At 39.5% G+C, this 16,572-nt stretch overlaps 1 protein-coding gene across 1 annotated transcript in view; it reads left to right on the top strand.

Annotated features, from left to right (window-relative positions):
• Positions 1-7,455: 7,455 nt before the first annotated feature.
• The window catches only part of LOC126260265 (uncharacterized), a 426,131-nt gene continuing 417,014 nt past the window's right edge, over positions 7,456-16,572 (top strand). Inside the window, exon 1 of the mRNA XM_049957594.1 lies at positions 7,456-7,482. Coding sequence (XP_049813551.1) covers positions 7,457-7,482 — 26 coding nt within the window. The 5' untranslated portion in view covers position 7,456. The remainder of the gene's footprint in view (positions 7,483-16,572) is intronic.

Genomic DNA, 16,572 nt, shown 5'->3' with positions numbered 1-16,572 from the left:
GCGCGGGAAAACGCACACTGGGCGCGGTTCGGCACAACGGGCTCAGTAGTCAGTCGGAGGCGAGCAACAGTAAGAGTCGGAGTGGTGAATTGGTCAGAGGAACACGTACCGTACCGAGGCGGCTACCCAGGAAAAGTGGATTCCATTGAGCCTCGGATGCACCGATTCCGATGACTACTTGGCATGGCTATATTCTGAGGCACAAAGTTGGAAAGATTACGACGCTAAGAAGATGGAAAGTGCCGATGTAGTGTGAGCCTTAGCCGTGCTTGTATGTGTGCCGTGCTGCCCGCTACCTCGCTGCCCGCCAACCGCCGCACCGACTTGCACAGGTCAAACATTTATTTCATCTTTAGAAGTGTATCTGTGTGGACCAGTGTCGAAACTGTTTCTAATTGCTCAATAATAATGTGACTTTTACCAGAATTGCTTTAGCCATGACTTATCCTGATCACTGACCTAGACAGGATCCTTACCTCGTATTGTGCAACCCGAGTATCCTGAACTGAAAATCTAAAATCAGTGTTAATAAGAATTATCAGTAGATCTCTCTATGCTATAAAGAAGTTTAAAAAGTCTATGTGTTATTGCAAAAGTTGGTAAAGAACAATAGTATGACTAACTTGGAAGAGAGTTTTTTGACTTGAGTTGGCGATGTTATTTAATTAATTTGAGACAGAACTAATGACAGTTAAATTATTCAGAAGTAAGACAAAAGAGTAGTTATCCATAAATAGATAATTTTGAGTATTAATTTGCCTTCAGTACTTAATAGTTTCAGTATAACGACCATAACAGTTTCAGGCCCCCCCCCCCCCTTCTCTTGTCCATTCTTTCAAATCTTGGAATGTGTTGATCAGATTTGACCAGTGAAGTTAAGTTCTATGTTAATCCTAAGTGTATTAGTGTTGTTTTCCAATGTTAATAGTGACAATGTATGTGTGCTTTCAAAACTGCTTATTTTAGGGAAATCTATGCCCGATTCCAGTCTGATCAATATACAGAATGCAGTTTGTAGTAATCATTGCTGTGGGGTGTTGTGTGAATTTATCCCGTCCAAATTAGTACAAACGAGAAAGCTTTAGTTCAGTGGATTTTTCTGGTTCCGAACTTTGCCATATAACGCATCATTACTACGTGTTACTATGCTTGTACATGCACCCACTGGTACAAGGAAAAACTCACTCATTGCCTAAATAGGCTGGCGACCGAATTATTAATTATAGGTAGCATCTACTGTGTATACATCTTGTCCATGCGAACGCGCAATTATGCTTTACATTTGCTTGATGCATCACTGTAGTTATTAACTGAGTACACGTCCGATCTTGCTTCTATTAGGTACACGCGGTCAACTTATGTACTAAAATCCTTGTTTATAAGGTGAAGCCCGTGAACTTATTACAGTACAGGCTTTATACAGCTAACGTACGTCCGATTAAGGGCGGTAGCGTTACACGTGGCTTCCCGGTGACAGGACATCCAGTTGTTGTCGATTACAAATTAATGTAAAGATCGAACAGTGGATGTTCAGTGGCACGAATAGCAATAAAAGTTAGTAAAATAAACTGCAGTGGGAGTCAAGTATAATAGTGTGGTATAGTTGGCGTTTGATATGGACAGGAACGTAGGCAGGATAGATGCGCCAAGCGAGATGGAGAATGCGGCTGGCAGTAGCAGGAGTTTACGTGGCCAGATAACAGATGGCGTTAGCGGAAGACAATTGGCATACATACAGTACCATGAACACGTCAACGAACAGATTGAAATGTCGAGATCGTCTCGAATACAGCAAGGGACAAAACAGGAAGTAGAGGGTGACTTTGTAGATGATAGTGGGTACGTCAACGAATCCACTGACATGTTCGATTCACCACAGATAAAGAAAGAACCGAAAGAAACTTCTGAAGTAGAACCGGAACACACGGATTCCGTAGAACAAAACAGTATAAAAATTTTAAGTATGAACGACTTATTTGAACAATTAACCAAACAAATCGCAGGACAGAGTGAGCAGCTCAAAATACAGAACGAGCAGCTTAAAAAACACGTTGACGAGCAAATCAAAACACAGAATGAACAGCTTAAAACACATGTTGACGAACAACTCAAAACACAAAATGAGCAACTTCAAAAACAAGTCGGCAATCAGGTTAATCAGCTTAAAACGCACGTTGACGAGCAACTCAAAACACACGTGGATCGAATTGAAGCACAGGTTGAAGGACAGGGAATTAAAATTAGTAAACAAATAGAACAGGTAGAACAAAAAGTGGGTAATTTAAATTCTGTGGTAAATACTCTGAAACTTGAAGTTGATACCATTAACAAGAATATGGATACTATGCAGGGGGAAATTGTTAACATTAACAGTAGGTTCGATGTTGAAATTCTCAACATCCAAGAGAAAGTAGAGCCCCTGGTAGAAACAAAAGTAGACGAAAAAAGTTTTCGGTCTCAAATCTGAGATCGTAAACGAATGTCAACACGGAATTTCACAGTTAAAAAGGGCAGTTTCAGACACTGAAAAAGATTTAGGCGAGAGAGTTATCGAATGTGAACAAAATTCTTCGAAAATTCAAGGCAAAATTTTTGACCTTGAGAATAAAATTAAAGATAGGCCTGGTGTTGTCTGTAATGGCACACCGATTACGAAGCTGTTAGAAGGCGAGGAACGCTTTGATCCCGCCAAGAAACACAACGGATGGCATCCGTTAGATTTCATCAAAAATTGCGAGAGAATATTTCCTGAACACTTGTCTAATCAGGAAAAGATAAACGTTGTAATTAGCGCCTTAGCAGGTGACGCTAAGCGCTGGGAAATTAATTTGGACACCGAACGAATGACGTTCGAAGAATTTAGGCAAAGATTTACGGAAGAATATTGGTCTGAACAAAAGCAGGACCATTTATGGCGGGAGTTCATCATGGCCAAACAGCATGATAACAGGGGCAGAAATTCTTTGAAAGATTTCTGTGAGTATTGGTACCGAAAATTGATACACTTAAGAGGTAGAAGATCAGATTCAGAAATTATCTGGGAGTTATATAAAAAGCTCCCAGAAGATTCAAAGAGGTATGTAGGAAGCAACCATCGCAGCTTCCAAGCATTTCTAGAAAGGGTCGAAGACGAAGACCATTGGCGCGAAAGTCGTGCCAATTATCAAAATTTTGGTCATCGTAATAATCGTAATAATGACGAACGAAATGACGGCGATGGATTTCGCGTCAATATAATACAGAGAGGAAGAGGCAGAGGAAGAGGTAGAGGAAATTATTCAGGTCGCGGTAGAGAGTATACCGCGCAAAATAATAACGACGCGGGAAACTAATTTCCGCGAACGTTGCGGGCCAAACGGAAGCGGACAATACATACCGGCCCCGATTTAAAAAAGATACTGGACCGACCGTAATGTAATGAGACAGGCTAGGGACAGGAATGGAACGCCGTGGCGTGTGGTGGCGAAACAAGCGTCAGCTACGAGCCAGAATGAGTCATTTCTGCCGCACAGAACGCTACAGGTTAACAGGCGAGTGGAGCATCAGAGGGCAACGACCCAGCCTAGCAGAACATCTGTTAAGAAAGAAGCCGCTAGAAATACGGCAGCAGTAGATACGAACATAGCCGTCAGAGCTAATGAAAACTTTACGAGTGATAATTCCGTGGCAAAGGAAACTGTGAATACACATAGAGGTGCGGTTAGCAGTGTTTGCAATGAGATAAAAGACGATGAATTAGCAGAAGTAACTGATTGGCATGTGCAGATCGACGATCTGTACAAGGGCCTAAAGCAATGTGAGTGGGAGGATTTTAAGAAGGAGTATGAGGCGAAGAAAGTAGTTAATAGGAAAGAAAATGATAGGGACGTCGATAAGATGACGTGGCCCGAATTGGAAGAGGAGAGAATAAATAGCGCCGCGCAAAGTACGCGTGCCGCTAATAGGACGCAGATTAAGGGTAGGAAGGATTTGGAGGATGAAATCCTCAGCATTGACGAAGAAATAACTTCTGCTAACAGTCCGCCAATAGTACAAGCTGCTACCGATAGGCACCGTGGAGGAGGGGCAGATAATTACCTGAAAATAATCAAAGTCCACGAGGATTACACCGAATATGAAGTCACAGTAGATGTGAATAAAGCTGAGGATGAGGCCATTTTGCCAAAAGAGGAGATTGAGTTAAAATCCAAGCCTGACGACAATACAGAGGAGGAACTTAGTGCCTGTCTCAGAAAAGCTTTTATGTTAGAACCTGAAAGCGACCCGGAATGGTCGGATTCCGATGATAGTTCGGATAATGAAAGGTACGCAAATACAGACGAAAATGAATGTACTAACTCTCCCTATTGTGCAAAAGTAGCGTACTTAAGTGAATCTGATGTTGAGGGAGAAAGTAGTGGTGATTCTAGTGAAGATGAATTTTTAGGTGTTGACGAAAGTGAATATACTTTTACTGAAAGAGGGTATGAGAAAATCAGTGAAATTAAAGGGGATGCAGTTAATGGCAATATTGTATCTAACGATGACAACGTATCAAAACAAAATCCTGACGTTGAAACAGAACAGAGAAAGAAAGAACCACCAGACGACTCAGGGTTTATTTCGCAGAGAGTTCAGGTTATTAATAACTTTGAACTTCCGGAACCCAAGAAACCGCCAGATATATGTGAAGTGAATGTTAAAAGCATATCTTGGGACGATGTTATTGTCGACCCGGATTTGCTCAAAGAAGACCACGGTAATGAAAAACATTCGACGGTTAAACAAACTATGATACCGGTTGAAATTTATAACGTGAAATTGCAAGTACTTCTTGATACTGGGTCTCAGATAAGTGCAATTTCTCAGTCATTTTTCGAACACATTTGTGATAAGCCTGGGCTAGTAATTATGTCAGTGACAGGTGTAAAAATTGTTGGTGCAACTGGTAAGGCTAGTAAGCCGGTAAAGAACCAGATTTTGGTTGAATTTAGTATAAAAGGACAAAAATTTTAACACGATTTTTTGGTTGTGCCCGACTTGAGTGCTGAAATGATTTTGGGGATAGATTGGTTGGATAAAGAAAAGGTTATTATTGATTGTAGCCAGGGAGTGATCAAAATTAATAGTGCATTTGGCAATTTGGAATTAAATTTTGAGGAAAGTGGGAAGGTGTTTGATTCAGAAATCGATTCTTTGTTGTTGGAAATCGACCAAGGGAATGATGGGTTGACAAACAAGTACGAGGTGTACCATGTCCAGAGATTATTAAATGAGAGTGACAAGCAGGGGCATGAATTTATGGGAACGGTGGAAAATTTAGAGGGAATATCTCCCGAACAGAAAGCAGAATTGCTTCAAATTTTAGTTAGTAACAGCCCCGTATTTTCGGACAAACCTGGCCTAGTTAAGAACTTTGAATACCAGATTAAGACCATTTTCGATACCCATATCAAAGAGGCAGGCTGTTCAAGTGGAAATAGATAAAATGATAGAGTGGGGGGTAATCGAACGAAGTAGCAGCGAGTATAATAGTCCCCTTATCATAGTGAACAAAAGGGATGGGGGAGTGAGAGTAGTTATCGACGCCAGGACCTTGAATAAAATTGTAAAGAAGGAAATAGACAGACCTGAAAATCTGGACGAAATGCTCCAAAATTTTTATAACGTGAAGTATTTAACCAGTCTGGATATGACAGCCGGATACTGGCAAATCCCATTGAGTAAAGAATCCCGTAAATATACCGCTTTTCTATTCGCCGGGAAATGCTATCAGTATAAAGTAGTGCCATTTGGGCTTAGCACCTCTGTGGCAGTATTTATTAGGGCACTGGACTTTGTGTTAGGGAGAGAACTGAGTTCCCGGCTAACCATTTATGTAGACGATTTACTGATTGCTACAGAAACATGGCAAGAGCATTGCGAGTTTTTGCGGAAAGTTTTTGTTGCTCTACAAGCAGGGGGCATGACGCTTAAGTGGAAGAAATGTGAATTTGTGAAATCGGAAATAAAATTTCTGGGGCACATTATTACTACAAACGGCATTGGAAAGGATCCGGAAAAGTTAAGTGTAATATCAGGATGTCCAGCTCCTAGAAATAGAAAACAGTTGAAAGCCTTTTTAGGTTTATGTGGGTTCTATAGAAAGTTCGTCAAGGGGCAAGCTTTTAATAGTCCTCATTTGAATAATCTACTTAAGAAAAATAGTGCTTTTGTGTGGACTGAAGGGTGTATGAGGGATTTCGAAAAATTGAAAAACGAACTTTTGAATGACAATATTTTGCATCACCCCATACTATCAGAACCTTTCCATATGAGTACTGACAGCAGTGCTTATGGAATTGGTATAGAAGTTTTCCAAGAAATCTGTGAAGGTAAAGAAATCGAACACAGGACTATCGCGTTTGCAAGTAGAACTCTAACAAAATACGAGAGAAATTACACTATTTCGGAAAAGGAAGCTTTAGCCATTATATGGGGGCTAAGGAAATTTAGAAATTATCTGTGGGGTCATAAGCTCATCATACATACTGACCACAAAGCTTTAACTTTTCTTAAAGATTGCCGTTTACTTAATGGCAGGCTAACTCGTTGGGCTTTATACCTACAACAATTTGATTACGATATTTGCTATGTTAAAGGTACTGAGAATTATGTGGCAGATGCCTTATCTCGATTGCCTAATGGTATGAGTGAAGTGCCAAATGAAAATGGTGAAGAGGGTACTTTTCAGATAAGGTATATGAATGAGGTTTCAGGAAAGAGGAAAATTGAGCAGATATGTAAAAATATGAGATACCATCAGAATGAGGATTCAACCTGGAAATCAGTGAAGGTAAAATTTGACAGTGTGCAGTATCCTCAAATTAAGAAGTATTACAAAATTTATAAGGGCATTTTATATAGGAAGAAAGATTTAGTTACTGAGGAATGGAGGGTATGTTGGCCAACCCAGTTTGACACCGATGTCATAGATTATTTTCATTTAGCATTGGGGCATAGTGGGCCAAAGAAGTGTTCAGATAAATTTAATAATGTAATAGTGATTACTGGTAGTATAAGTAAGAAGGTGAAGGAACGAATTAAGTCATGTGATGTCTGTCAAAAGGCCAAAGTGCCGAACAAAACTAGTAGGGGACCAATGCAAAGTACGTTGCCTGAAGACACCCTAGACTTATTATCGGTGGATTTATATGGTCCCCTCCCAAAGACTTCGGGAAATTGTGCATATATTTTGCTGATTTTAGAAGTATTTTCAAAATTTGTGAAATTATACCCCTTGAAAAAAGCGACAGCAAAAGCTGTATTCAGTAGGATGGTCGAATACTTCAGGACCATCGGGAAACCCAAAGCAGTACTATCTGACAATGGACCCCAGTTCATATCCAAAAGTTGGAAGGAGGGAATGGAGAAAGTTGGTGTGGAGGTTAAATATATTGCCGCATACCATCCTGCAAGCAACCCGGTTGAAAGGTACATGCGAGAAATCGGGAGATTGTGTAGAACATACTGCAGTCACAATCATAGAGCCTGGGGCAGATTTATATCGGATTTTGAGAATGTCATGAACACATTACATCATGAAACTACAGGGTTTCCGCCGGAAGAAATTTTGTTAGGCAGAAGTAGTAACTGTATCTCAGTGTTACCTGAAAGTGAATTATTGTTTTGTTGATTTGGAGTCTGGGGTAGATTTATATCGGATTTTGAGAATGTCATGAACACATTACATCATGAAACTACAGGATTTCCACCGGAAGAAATTTTGTTAGGCAGAAGTAGTAAAAGTTTAATTGAAGAAAAACTAGAGTTTCCACCTTGTACAAGTTTGGGATTGGATCAAAAGAAAGAATTGGTGATAAAAAGGGCAAAGCAAAAAGCTGAATATAGATCTAAAAGACACAATAAAAATTTAAAAGTTTCAAAATTTAAAATTGGAGATTATGTTCTTTTAAAAACCCACGAAAAGTCTAGTGAACTAAACCATGAAATTTCAAAATTTAAATATATTTATAATGGACCATATATAATACAGAATATTCCACACGACAATGCTTACTACCTGATCTACCCAAAATCCAAAAGACCTTTAGGTGTAAGAAATATTGTGGATCTGAAACTGTATGTTCCTAGAAATGAGTGATATAAGGATAATCAGAAAGCGACTTGCAGTAAATGTGCTGTATCTTATGCTGAACCCAAGTTATTCTAAATGTAACTAATCTTTGTAAATGTCTGTATACCCTTGACAGTGTGCTAATGTAGTTATGTGAGTTTCAGATTACCAATTGTACTGTAACAGTAAAAATGTATGGAGAAAAGGACTGAAATGAAAGGATAAATGCTATCAGCCAGATAAAAGATGGGACTGTCAAAAAGGAAAATGGGCAGTGTATGAACCATGATATGAAGGACTGCCAAATACCAATGAGGGCAGATAAATAGTCGATGGAAAATTATAAATGTGATCCAAGAGATGTGACAATATGAAGTGAAAAGGACTGCCCAAATCCGCATAATAGGCAGCAAATATGTGTAGTTAATTTTCTGAATATATATGTATTTTGTTTAGTAAGTAAGGAAATGGACTGCTATTCAAAGCAAGCAGCGACAAATTATCTTATAGTGTGTACAAAATATGCTATTGTTTTTGTAGTTAAATGTTTGTATTCCAGAATTTTAAATTATTTCTTTGAAAAAAAATGATTAAATTGCTATTTTAATAATGTTATGATGGGAAGTTGGACTGTGCAAAAGGCACTTGAGTAAATAACAAATAATTATTTTTGATGGGTTAAAAGAGTGTAAACCTATATACAGTGAGTAGAAGGACATATGTAGTGTAAACCTTTTGGACAGTTAAGTAAAGATTCAGAACCACTGTATAATTGTAAGATTTAGTGTTCCCATAAAATTTGGACTTAAGCAAAATTTTCTGGAAACAGGGGCATGTGTAACGACAATTGTACATATAATAATTTTTTTCTTTATGAATTTCTCTAAATTAGTGTGAAAAATGGTTGATTTAATTTCTTGCTCTTTTCGTGATGTTAAAGAAACTGGGAGTAACTTTTGAAATGAATATTATTAATTATGTTAGATTTTAAATGATGTGATAATCAAAAGAAAGTGTACTTAATGTTAAAACTATTGTAAAATGTGGAAATTGTAATTTAAACACTTGGTCCATACGTAGGTAATGCATTAGGATATGTGTAGTAGAAAACCTGTGGTGAATACCCTACCTGTAGGGGAGCGGGAAAAGGTGGAGGCAGGCGAGCGCGGGAAAACGCACACTGGGCGCGGTTCGGCACAACGGGCTCAGTAGTCAGTCGGAGGCGAGCAACAGTAAGAGTCGGAGTGGTGAATTGGTCAGAGGAACACGTACCGTACCGAGGCGGCTACCCAGGAAAAGTGGATTCCATTGAGCCTCGGATGCACCGATTCCGATGACTACTTGGCATGGCTATATTCTGAGGCACAAAGTTGGAAAGATTACGACGCTAAGAAGATGGAAAGTGCCGATGTAGTGTGAGCCTTAGCCGTGCTTGTATGTGTGCCGTGCTGCCCGCTACCTCGCTGCCCGCCAACCGCCGCACCGACTTGCACAGGTCAAACATTTATTTCATCTTTAGAAGTGTATCTGTGTGGACCAGTGTCGAAACTGTTTCTAATTGCTCAATAATAATGTGACTTTTACCAGAATTGCTTTAGCCATGACTTATCCTGATCACTGACCTAGACAGGATCCTTACCTCGTATTGTGCAACCCGAGTATCCTGAACTGAAAATCTAAAATCAGTGTTAATAAGAATTATCAGTAGATCTCTCTATGCTATAAAGAAGTTTAAAAAGTCTATGTGTTATTGCAAAAGTTGGTAAAGAACAATAGTATGACTAACTTGGAAGAGAGTTTTTTGACTTGAGTTGGCGATGTTATTTAATTAATTTGAGACAGAACTAATGACAGTTAAATTATTCAGAAGTAAGACAAAAGAGTAGTTATCCATAAATAGATAATTTTGAGTATTAATTTGCCTTCAGTACTTAATAGTTTCAGTATAACGACCATAACAGTTTCAGGCCCCCCCCCCTTCTCTTGTCCATTCTTTCAAATCTTGGAATGTGTTGATCAGATTTGACCAGTGAAGTTAAGTTCTATGTTAATCCTAAGTGTATTAGTGTTGTTTTCCAATGTTAATAGTGACAATGTATGTGTGCTTTCAAAACTGCTTATTTTAGGGAAATCTATGCCCGATTCCAGTCTGATCAATATACAGAATGCAGTTTGTAGTAATCATTGCTGTGGGGTGTTGTGTGAATTTATCCCGTCCAAATTAGTACAAACGAGAAAGCTTTAGTTCAGTGGATTTTTCTGGTTCCGAACTTTGCCATATAACGCATCATTACTACGTGTTACTATGCTTGTACATGCACCCACTGGTACAAGGAAAAACTCACTCATTGCCTAAATAGGCTGGCGACCGAATTATTAATTATAGGTAGCATCTACTGTGTATACATCTTGTCCATGCGAACGCGCAATTATGCTTTACATTTGCTTGATGCATCACTGTAGTTATTAACTGAGTACAAGTCCGATCTTGCTTCTATTAGGTACACGCGGTCAACTTATGTACTAAAATCCTTGTTTATAAGGTGAAGCCCGTGAACTTATTACAGTACAGGCTTTATACAGCTAACGTACGTCCGATTAAGGGCGGTAGCGTTACAAGATCCCTTAATCGGGCAGGTAGGTTAGAAAATTTAAAATGGAAATGGATAGGTTAAAGTTAGATATAGTGGGAATTAGTGAAGTTCGGTGGGATCACCAATTTAGCACTGGAGGGCAGCGTGGAGGGTAAAAATCGTAGAGGGAGGGAAAGAGATGAATACACCAAGCAGATTCAGAAGGATGTAGGTTGCAGTAGATACTGGGAGATGAAGAAGCTTGCACAGGATAGAGTAGCATGGAGAGCTGCATCAAACCAGTCTCAGGACTGAAGACCACAACAACAACAACATCATGTAACATTGTTAATGAGCGAATAATAGTTAAATAAAAATAAGGATATAATAGTGGAGCACCCTGCATTACTAAGTGCAGTTGTTTGGAGTCAAGTGCTTATTTGAATAGTAGTCTTGTGACGTGCAATTTGAGTTTCGTATCAGTTAAAGAACCTTCCGCCAGATCTGAAATGATATCCTGTATTAAAGAAGCACTATTATATTGTTATGGTCAAACTTGCTGAAATGTGGTAAATTTTTTTAAAATTCATTTTACGGTGACTCCAGTCTTCCTGGAGGATAACTTAAGAGCAACTGAATCGTGTTGAGGGCGATCACGTGCATTCGAGAACCAATTACGGGGCAAAAGAGGTTACTGTCGTGACTGTTAGGCCAACTAAAATAATACGTAACCAACACGTCGAAAAAAAAGTACAATCTGAAGTGGTTTGTTTATTTTGGGTGGTTTATGCCAATGACTGGATGGACAGCTAAAGAAATAAAGAGAAGAATGAAAATGACCTTGAGTTCTTTTGGTTAACTAAATAGGATTTTCAAAATCAAGCTCGCGAAGTGTCTGAAAAGAAAAGTTTAAAATCAATTTCTTTTATCAGTTTTAACGTATGGCTGTGAGACATGGACTTTTAATACGTACATCCAAAAAATTAGTTCCACAGCGATGTACGGAGATTTGGATGTAGGGAATCTTTAGTAAAGACAAGAAAACAAACAAATGTATCGTGGAAAAGAGTGGAATGGACGATGTAATTGTGATCTCAAAGAAAATGAAATGGATGTGGGCCTAGTGAATATCGGGAGGATGGATGATGGATTTCCCGCATTACGCTAGCGGTCACCTGAACCACTTCGGCTATCCGTGCACGAATCATGGCCAGACCGAAACTTCCATATGTTATCGTCCATGTTTCAGAGCCTGAACTCGTACGTTACGTATATTCCCGTCCAGGAAGGACATATTTATTGAGTGTCGATGCCTGGCATTGGCGAATAAATACGAAATAGCTTAAATGTATGGTTAAATAATGATGGCATCCTCTTGGATAAAATATTCCAGAGGTAAAATATTCCCCTATTCGGATTTCTGGGCGGGGACTACTCAGGAGAACATCGTTATCAGGAGTTAACTGCCGTTCTACGGATTGGAGCATGGAATGTCAGATCCCTTAATCGGGCATGTAGATTAGAAAATTTAAAAACGGAAGTGTATAGGTTAAAGCTAGATATAGTGGGAATTAGTAACGTTCAGTGGCAGTAGGAACAAGACTTCTGGTCAGGTGTACACAGGGTTATAAATACAAAATCAAATAGGGATAATGCAGGAGTGGGTTTAATAGTGAATAATGGAAAAGTAGTAGGTGAATATGGACTTGGGGTAAGGAATGAAAGACGAAGCCGGCTGGTAGAATTTGCACACAACATAATTTAATCATACCTAAAACTTGGTTTATGAATCATGAAAGAAGGTTGTATACATGGAAGAAGCTTGGAGACACTGGAAGGTGTCAGATAGATTATATAATGGTAAGACAGAGATTTAGGAAACAGGTTTTAAATTGTAAGACATTTCCAGGGGCAGATGTGGACTCTGACCACAATCTATTGGTTATGAACTGTAGATTAAAACTGAAGAAACTGCAAAAAGGTGGGAATTTAGGGAGATGAGACCTGGATAAACTGAAAGAACCAGTGCTTGTAGAGAGTTTCAGAGAGAGCATAAGGGAACAATTGACAGAACTGGGGGAAAGAAGTACAGTAGAAGAAGAATGGGTAGCTTTGAGGGATGAAGTAGTGAAGGCAGCAGGGGATCAAGTAGGTAAAAAGGCGAGGGCTAATAGAAATCCTTGGGTAACAGAAGAGATATTGAATTTAACTGATGAAAGAGAAAATATAAAAATGCAGTAAATGAAGAAGGCAAAAAGGAATACAAGCGCCTCAAAAATGAGATCGACAGGAAGGTCAAAATGGCTAAGCAGGGATGCCTAGAGGACAAATGTAAGGATGTAGAGGCTTATCTCACTAGGGGCAAGATAGATACTACCTACAGGAAAATTGAAGACACCTTTGGAGGAAAGAGAACCACCTGTATGAATATCAAGAGCTCAGATGGAAAACCATTCCCAAGCAAAGACGGGAAAGCAAAAGATGGAAGGAGTATATGGAGGGTCTATACAAAGACGTTGTACTTGAGGGCAATATTATGAAAATGGAAGTGGACGTAGATGAAAATGAAATGGGAGATATGACACTGCGTGAAGAATTTGACAGAGCACTGAAGCACCTAAGTCAAAAACGGCCACGCAAATAGACAACAATCCATTAAAGCTACTGAGAGCAGTGGGAGAGCCAGGCATGAGAAAACACTACCATCTGCTGAGCAAAATGTATCAGACAGGCGAAATGCCTTCAGACTTCAAGAAGAATATAATAATTCCAATCCCAAAGAAAGCAGTTGTTGGCAGATGTGAAAATTACCGAATTATCAGTTTAATAAGTCATGGCTCCAAAATACTAACACGAATTCCTTACAGACGAATGGAAAAACTGGAAGAAGCCGACCTCGGGGAAGATCATTATGGATTCCGTAGAAATGTTGGAACACGCGAGGCAATACTGACCTTACTACTTATCTTAGAAGATAGATTAAAGAAAGGCAAACCTACGTTTCTAGCATTTTTAGTCGTAGAGAAAACTTATGACAATGTCGACTGGAATACTCTCTTTCAGATTATGAATGTGGCAGTGGTAAAATACAGGGAGCGAAAGGCTATTTACAATTTGTACAGAAACCAAATGGCCGTTATAAGAGTTGAGGGGCATGAAAGGGAAGCAGCGGTTGGGAAGGGAGTGAGACAGGGTTGTACCCTCTCCCCAATGTTATTCAGTCTGTATATTGAGCAAGCAGTGAAGGAAACGAAAGAAAAATTCGGAGTAGGTATTAAAATCCATGGAGAAGAAATAAAAACTGAGGTTCGCCGATGACATTGTAATTCTGTCAGAGACAGCAAAAGACTTGGAAGAGCAGTTGAACGGAATGGACAGTGTCTTGAATGGAGGATATAAGATGAACATCAACAAAAGCAAAATGAGGATGATGGAATGTAGTCGAATTAAGTTGGGAGATGCTGAGGGTATTAGATTAGGAAATGAGAAACTTGAAGTAGTAAAGGAGTTATGCTATTTGGGGAGCAAAATAACTGATGATGGTCGAAGTAGAGAGGATATAAAATGTAGACTGGCAATGGCAAGGAAAGCGTTTCTGAAGAAGAGAAATTTGTTAACATCGAGTATAGACTTAAGTGTCAGGAAGTCGTTTCTGAAAGTATTTGTATGGAGTGTAGCCATGTATGGAAGTAAAACATGGACGATAAATAGTTTTGACAAGAAGAGAATAGAAGCTTTCGAAATGTGGTGCTACAGAAGAATGCTGAAGGTTAGATGGGTAGATCACATAACTAATGAGGAGGTATTGAATAGGATTTGGGAGAAGAGAAGTTTGTGGCACATCTTGACTAGAAGAAGGGACTGGTTGGCTGGACACGTTCTGAGGCGTCAAGGAATCATCAATTTATTATTGGAGGGTACCGTGGAGGGTAAAAATCGTAGAGGTAGACCAAGAGATGAATACACTAAGCAGATTCAGAAGGATGTCGGTTTCAGAAGTTACTCAGAGATGAAGAAGCTTGCACAGGATAGAGCAGCGTGGAGAGCTGCATCACAGCTTGGAGAGCTGCATCAAACCAGTCTCTGGACCGAAGATCACAACAACAACAGTCAAAACGGTTAAGGTGGCCACTCGCGTAAGGCAAGAAATTCGGGTTCGAGTCCCGGTCCGGCATAAATTTTCATTGTCGTCACTCCCTTGTAGAGCATGCATGCATGTTCAAAAAAATAATGCATCGTTCTCCTTAACAAGACAGGCACTGCAGTATCGTAACACAAAATCTGATGAATAGGGAAATTGTACAGTCATTAAATATGAAAGAAAAATGAGAAAACGAAAAATTCAATCTAACATCGCTGGTAGCGATATTATGGAGAACAAAAGAGAACTAGGAATAATCAAGTACCTGTTTTGCATATGCCTTTTTTTAAATTCGGAAGCATTCCCGATATGGCTCCAGCTACGAGATTATTACCTGGTAAAAAGAACTAAACGATATGGTACAAAAGAGGTTCTCGTCTCCAGGTAAAGGAGCTGTTACAAAAAGTCGGTCATTTCGTTTTTATTGTGGTCTTTAATCTGAAGTCTGGTCTGATGTAGCTCTCCACGTTAGTCGATTCTGTGCTAGCCTCTTCATCTCCACCTACCTGCTGGATCAGATATCCACTTGAACTTACTTCCTGTACTCAAGTCATGGTCTTCCACTATAAATTTTTAAATCCCCCCCCCCCCCCCCAGCCGGCCGGAGTGGCCGTGCGCTTCTGGAGCCGCGAGACCGCTACGGTCGCAGGTTCGAATCATGCCTCGGGCATGGATGTGTGTGATGTCCCTAGGTTAATTAGGTTTAAGTAGTTCTAAGTTCTAGGGGACTGATGACCTCAGAAGTTGAGTCCCATAGTGCTCAGAGCCATTTGACCCCTCCCCCCCCCCCCCAGCACTTTCCTTCATTACTAAATCAACTCGTTAATGACGTCTCAACGTATGTGCTAGCAAACTGCGCTGCCTTTAGTTAAATTGAGCCCTGAAACTCGTTCCTCTCCGCTTCAGTCCAGTACCTCTTCACTAGTTATTCGATTAGCCCATTTACAGCATTCTTCTCTAATACCACATATCAAAAGCTTCTATTCTCTTCTTGTAGGTGTTATTTATTATCCCTGTTTCATTTCCATATAAGACAACAGTCATGACGAATTTCGAAGACTTTGTAATGCAAATGTGTACCGCTGTTATCAAATTTCCTTCTTCACGGAAGCTTTTCTTGCTGTTACCAGTTTGAATTTTATATTCTCTCTACTTCGGCGATCTTCACTATTTTGCTTTCCGAATAAAAAACTCATTCATTTCTTTTAGTGTCTCATTTGCTACCCTTATTCCCTCAGTATCGTCTGACTTAAATGAACTACAAAAATTGGCCACTGGGAGGATTCGCGCACTGAGGGTTCCGTACAAAATTAATGCACCCCGGGAATCGAGAGTACCGACCATTTTTACCTTATCGGCAATGATGCTGGCAAGATGTCGGTCGCAGGGGTCCCAGTATTATCGAGAACACTTTAATTTCAATAATGTAAATGTGACATCACGTCACGCAGGAGGCAGGCAACGATTATGATAATAATCAGTAGCTCTCCATTCAAGATGACTGAGTTGCAAAGGTAAAAGTCAAGCATCAGGCAAGGAATGATTTTACTGCTCATTTGACGCGTTTCAGGATTTATCTGTCATAAGATAAAGTCATTCCTTGGCTGATGTTTGATTTTTATCATTGAGACCCTGAATGCAGAACTATTGGTTGTTTCAATTTATAGTTTGATGTCATATAACAAATGACACAAGAAATATTCTTTTCGTCCGATATAATTACAAACAGTTTTCGCATTTTTTCCAGTGCTTCTACTGTGAAA

This window comes from Schistocerca nitens, chromosome 5 (genome assembly GCF_023898315.1).
Source record: "Schistocerca nitens isolate TAMUIC-IGC-003100 chromosome 5, iqSchNite1.1, whole genome shotgun sequence".
NCBI lineage: Eukaryota > Metazoa > Arthropoda > Insecta > Orthoptera > Acrididae > Schistocerca > Schistocerca nitens.
The sequence above is the reverse complement of the archived record's forward strand: the minus strand, read 5'-3'. Positions and strand labels throughout refer to the sequence as shown.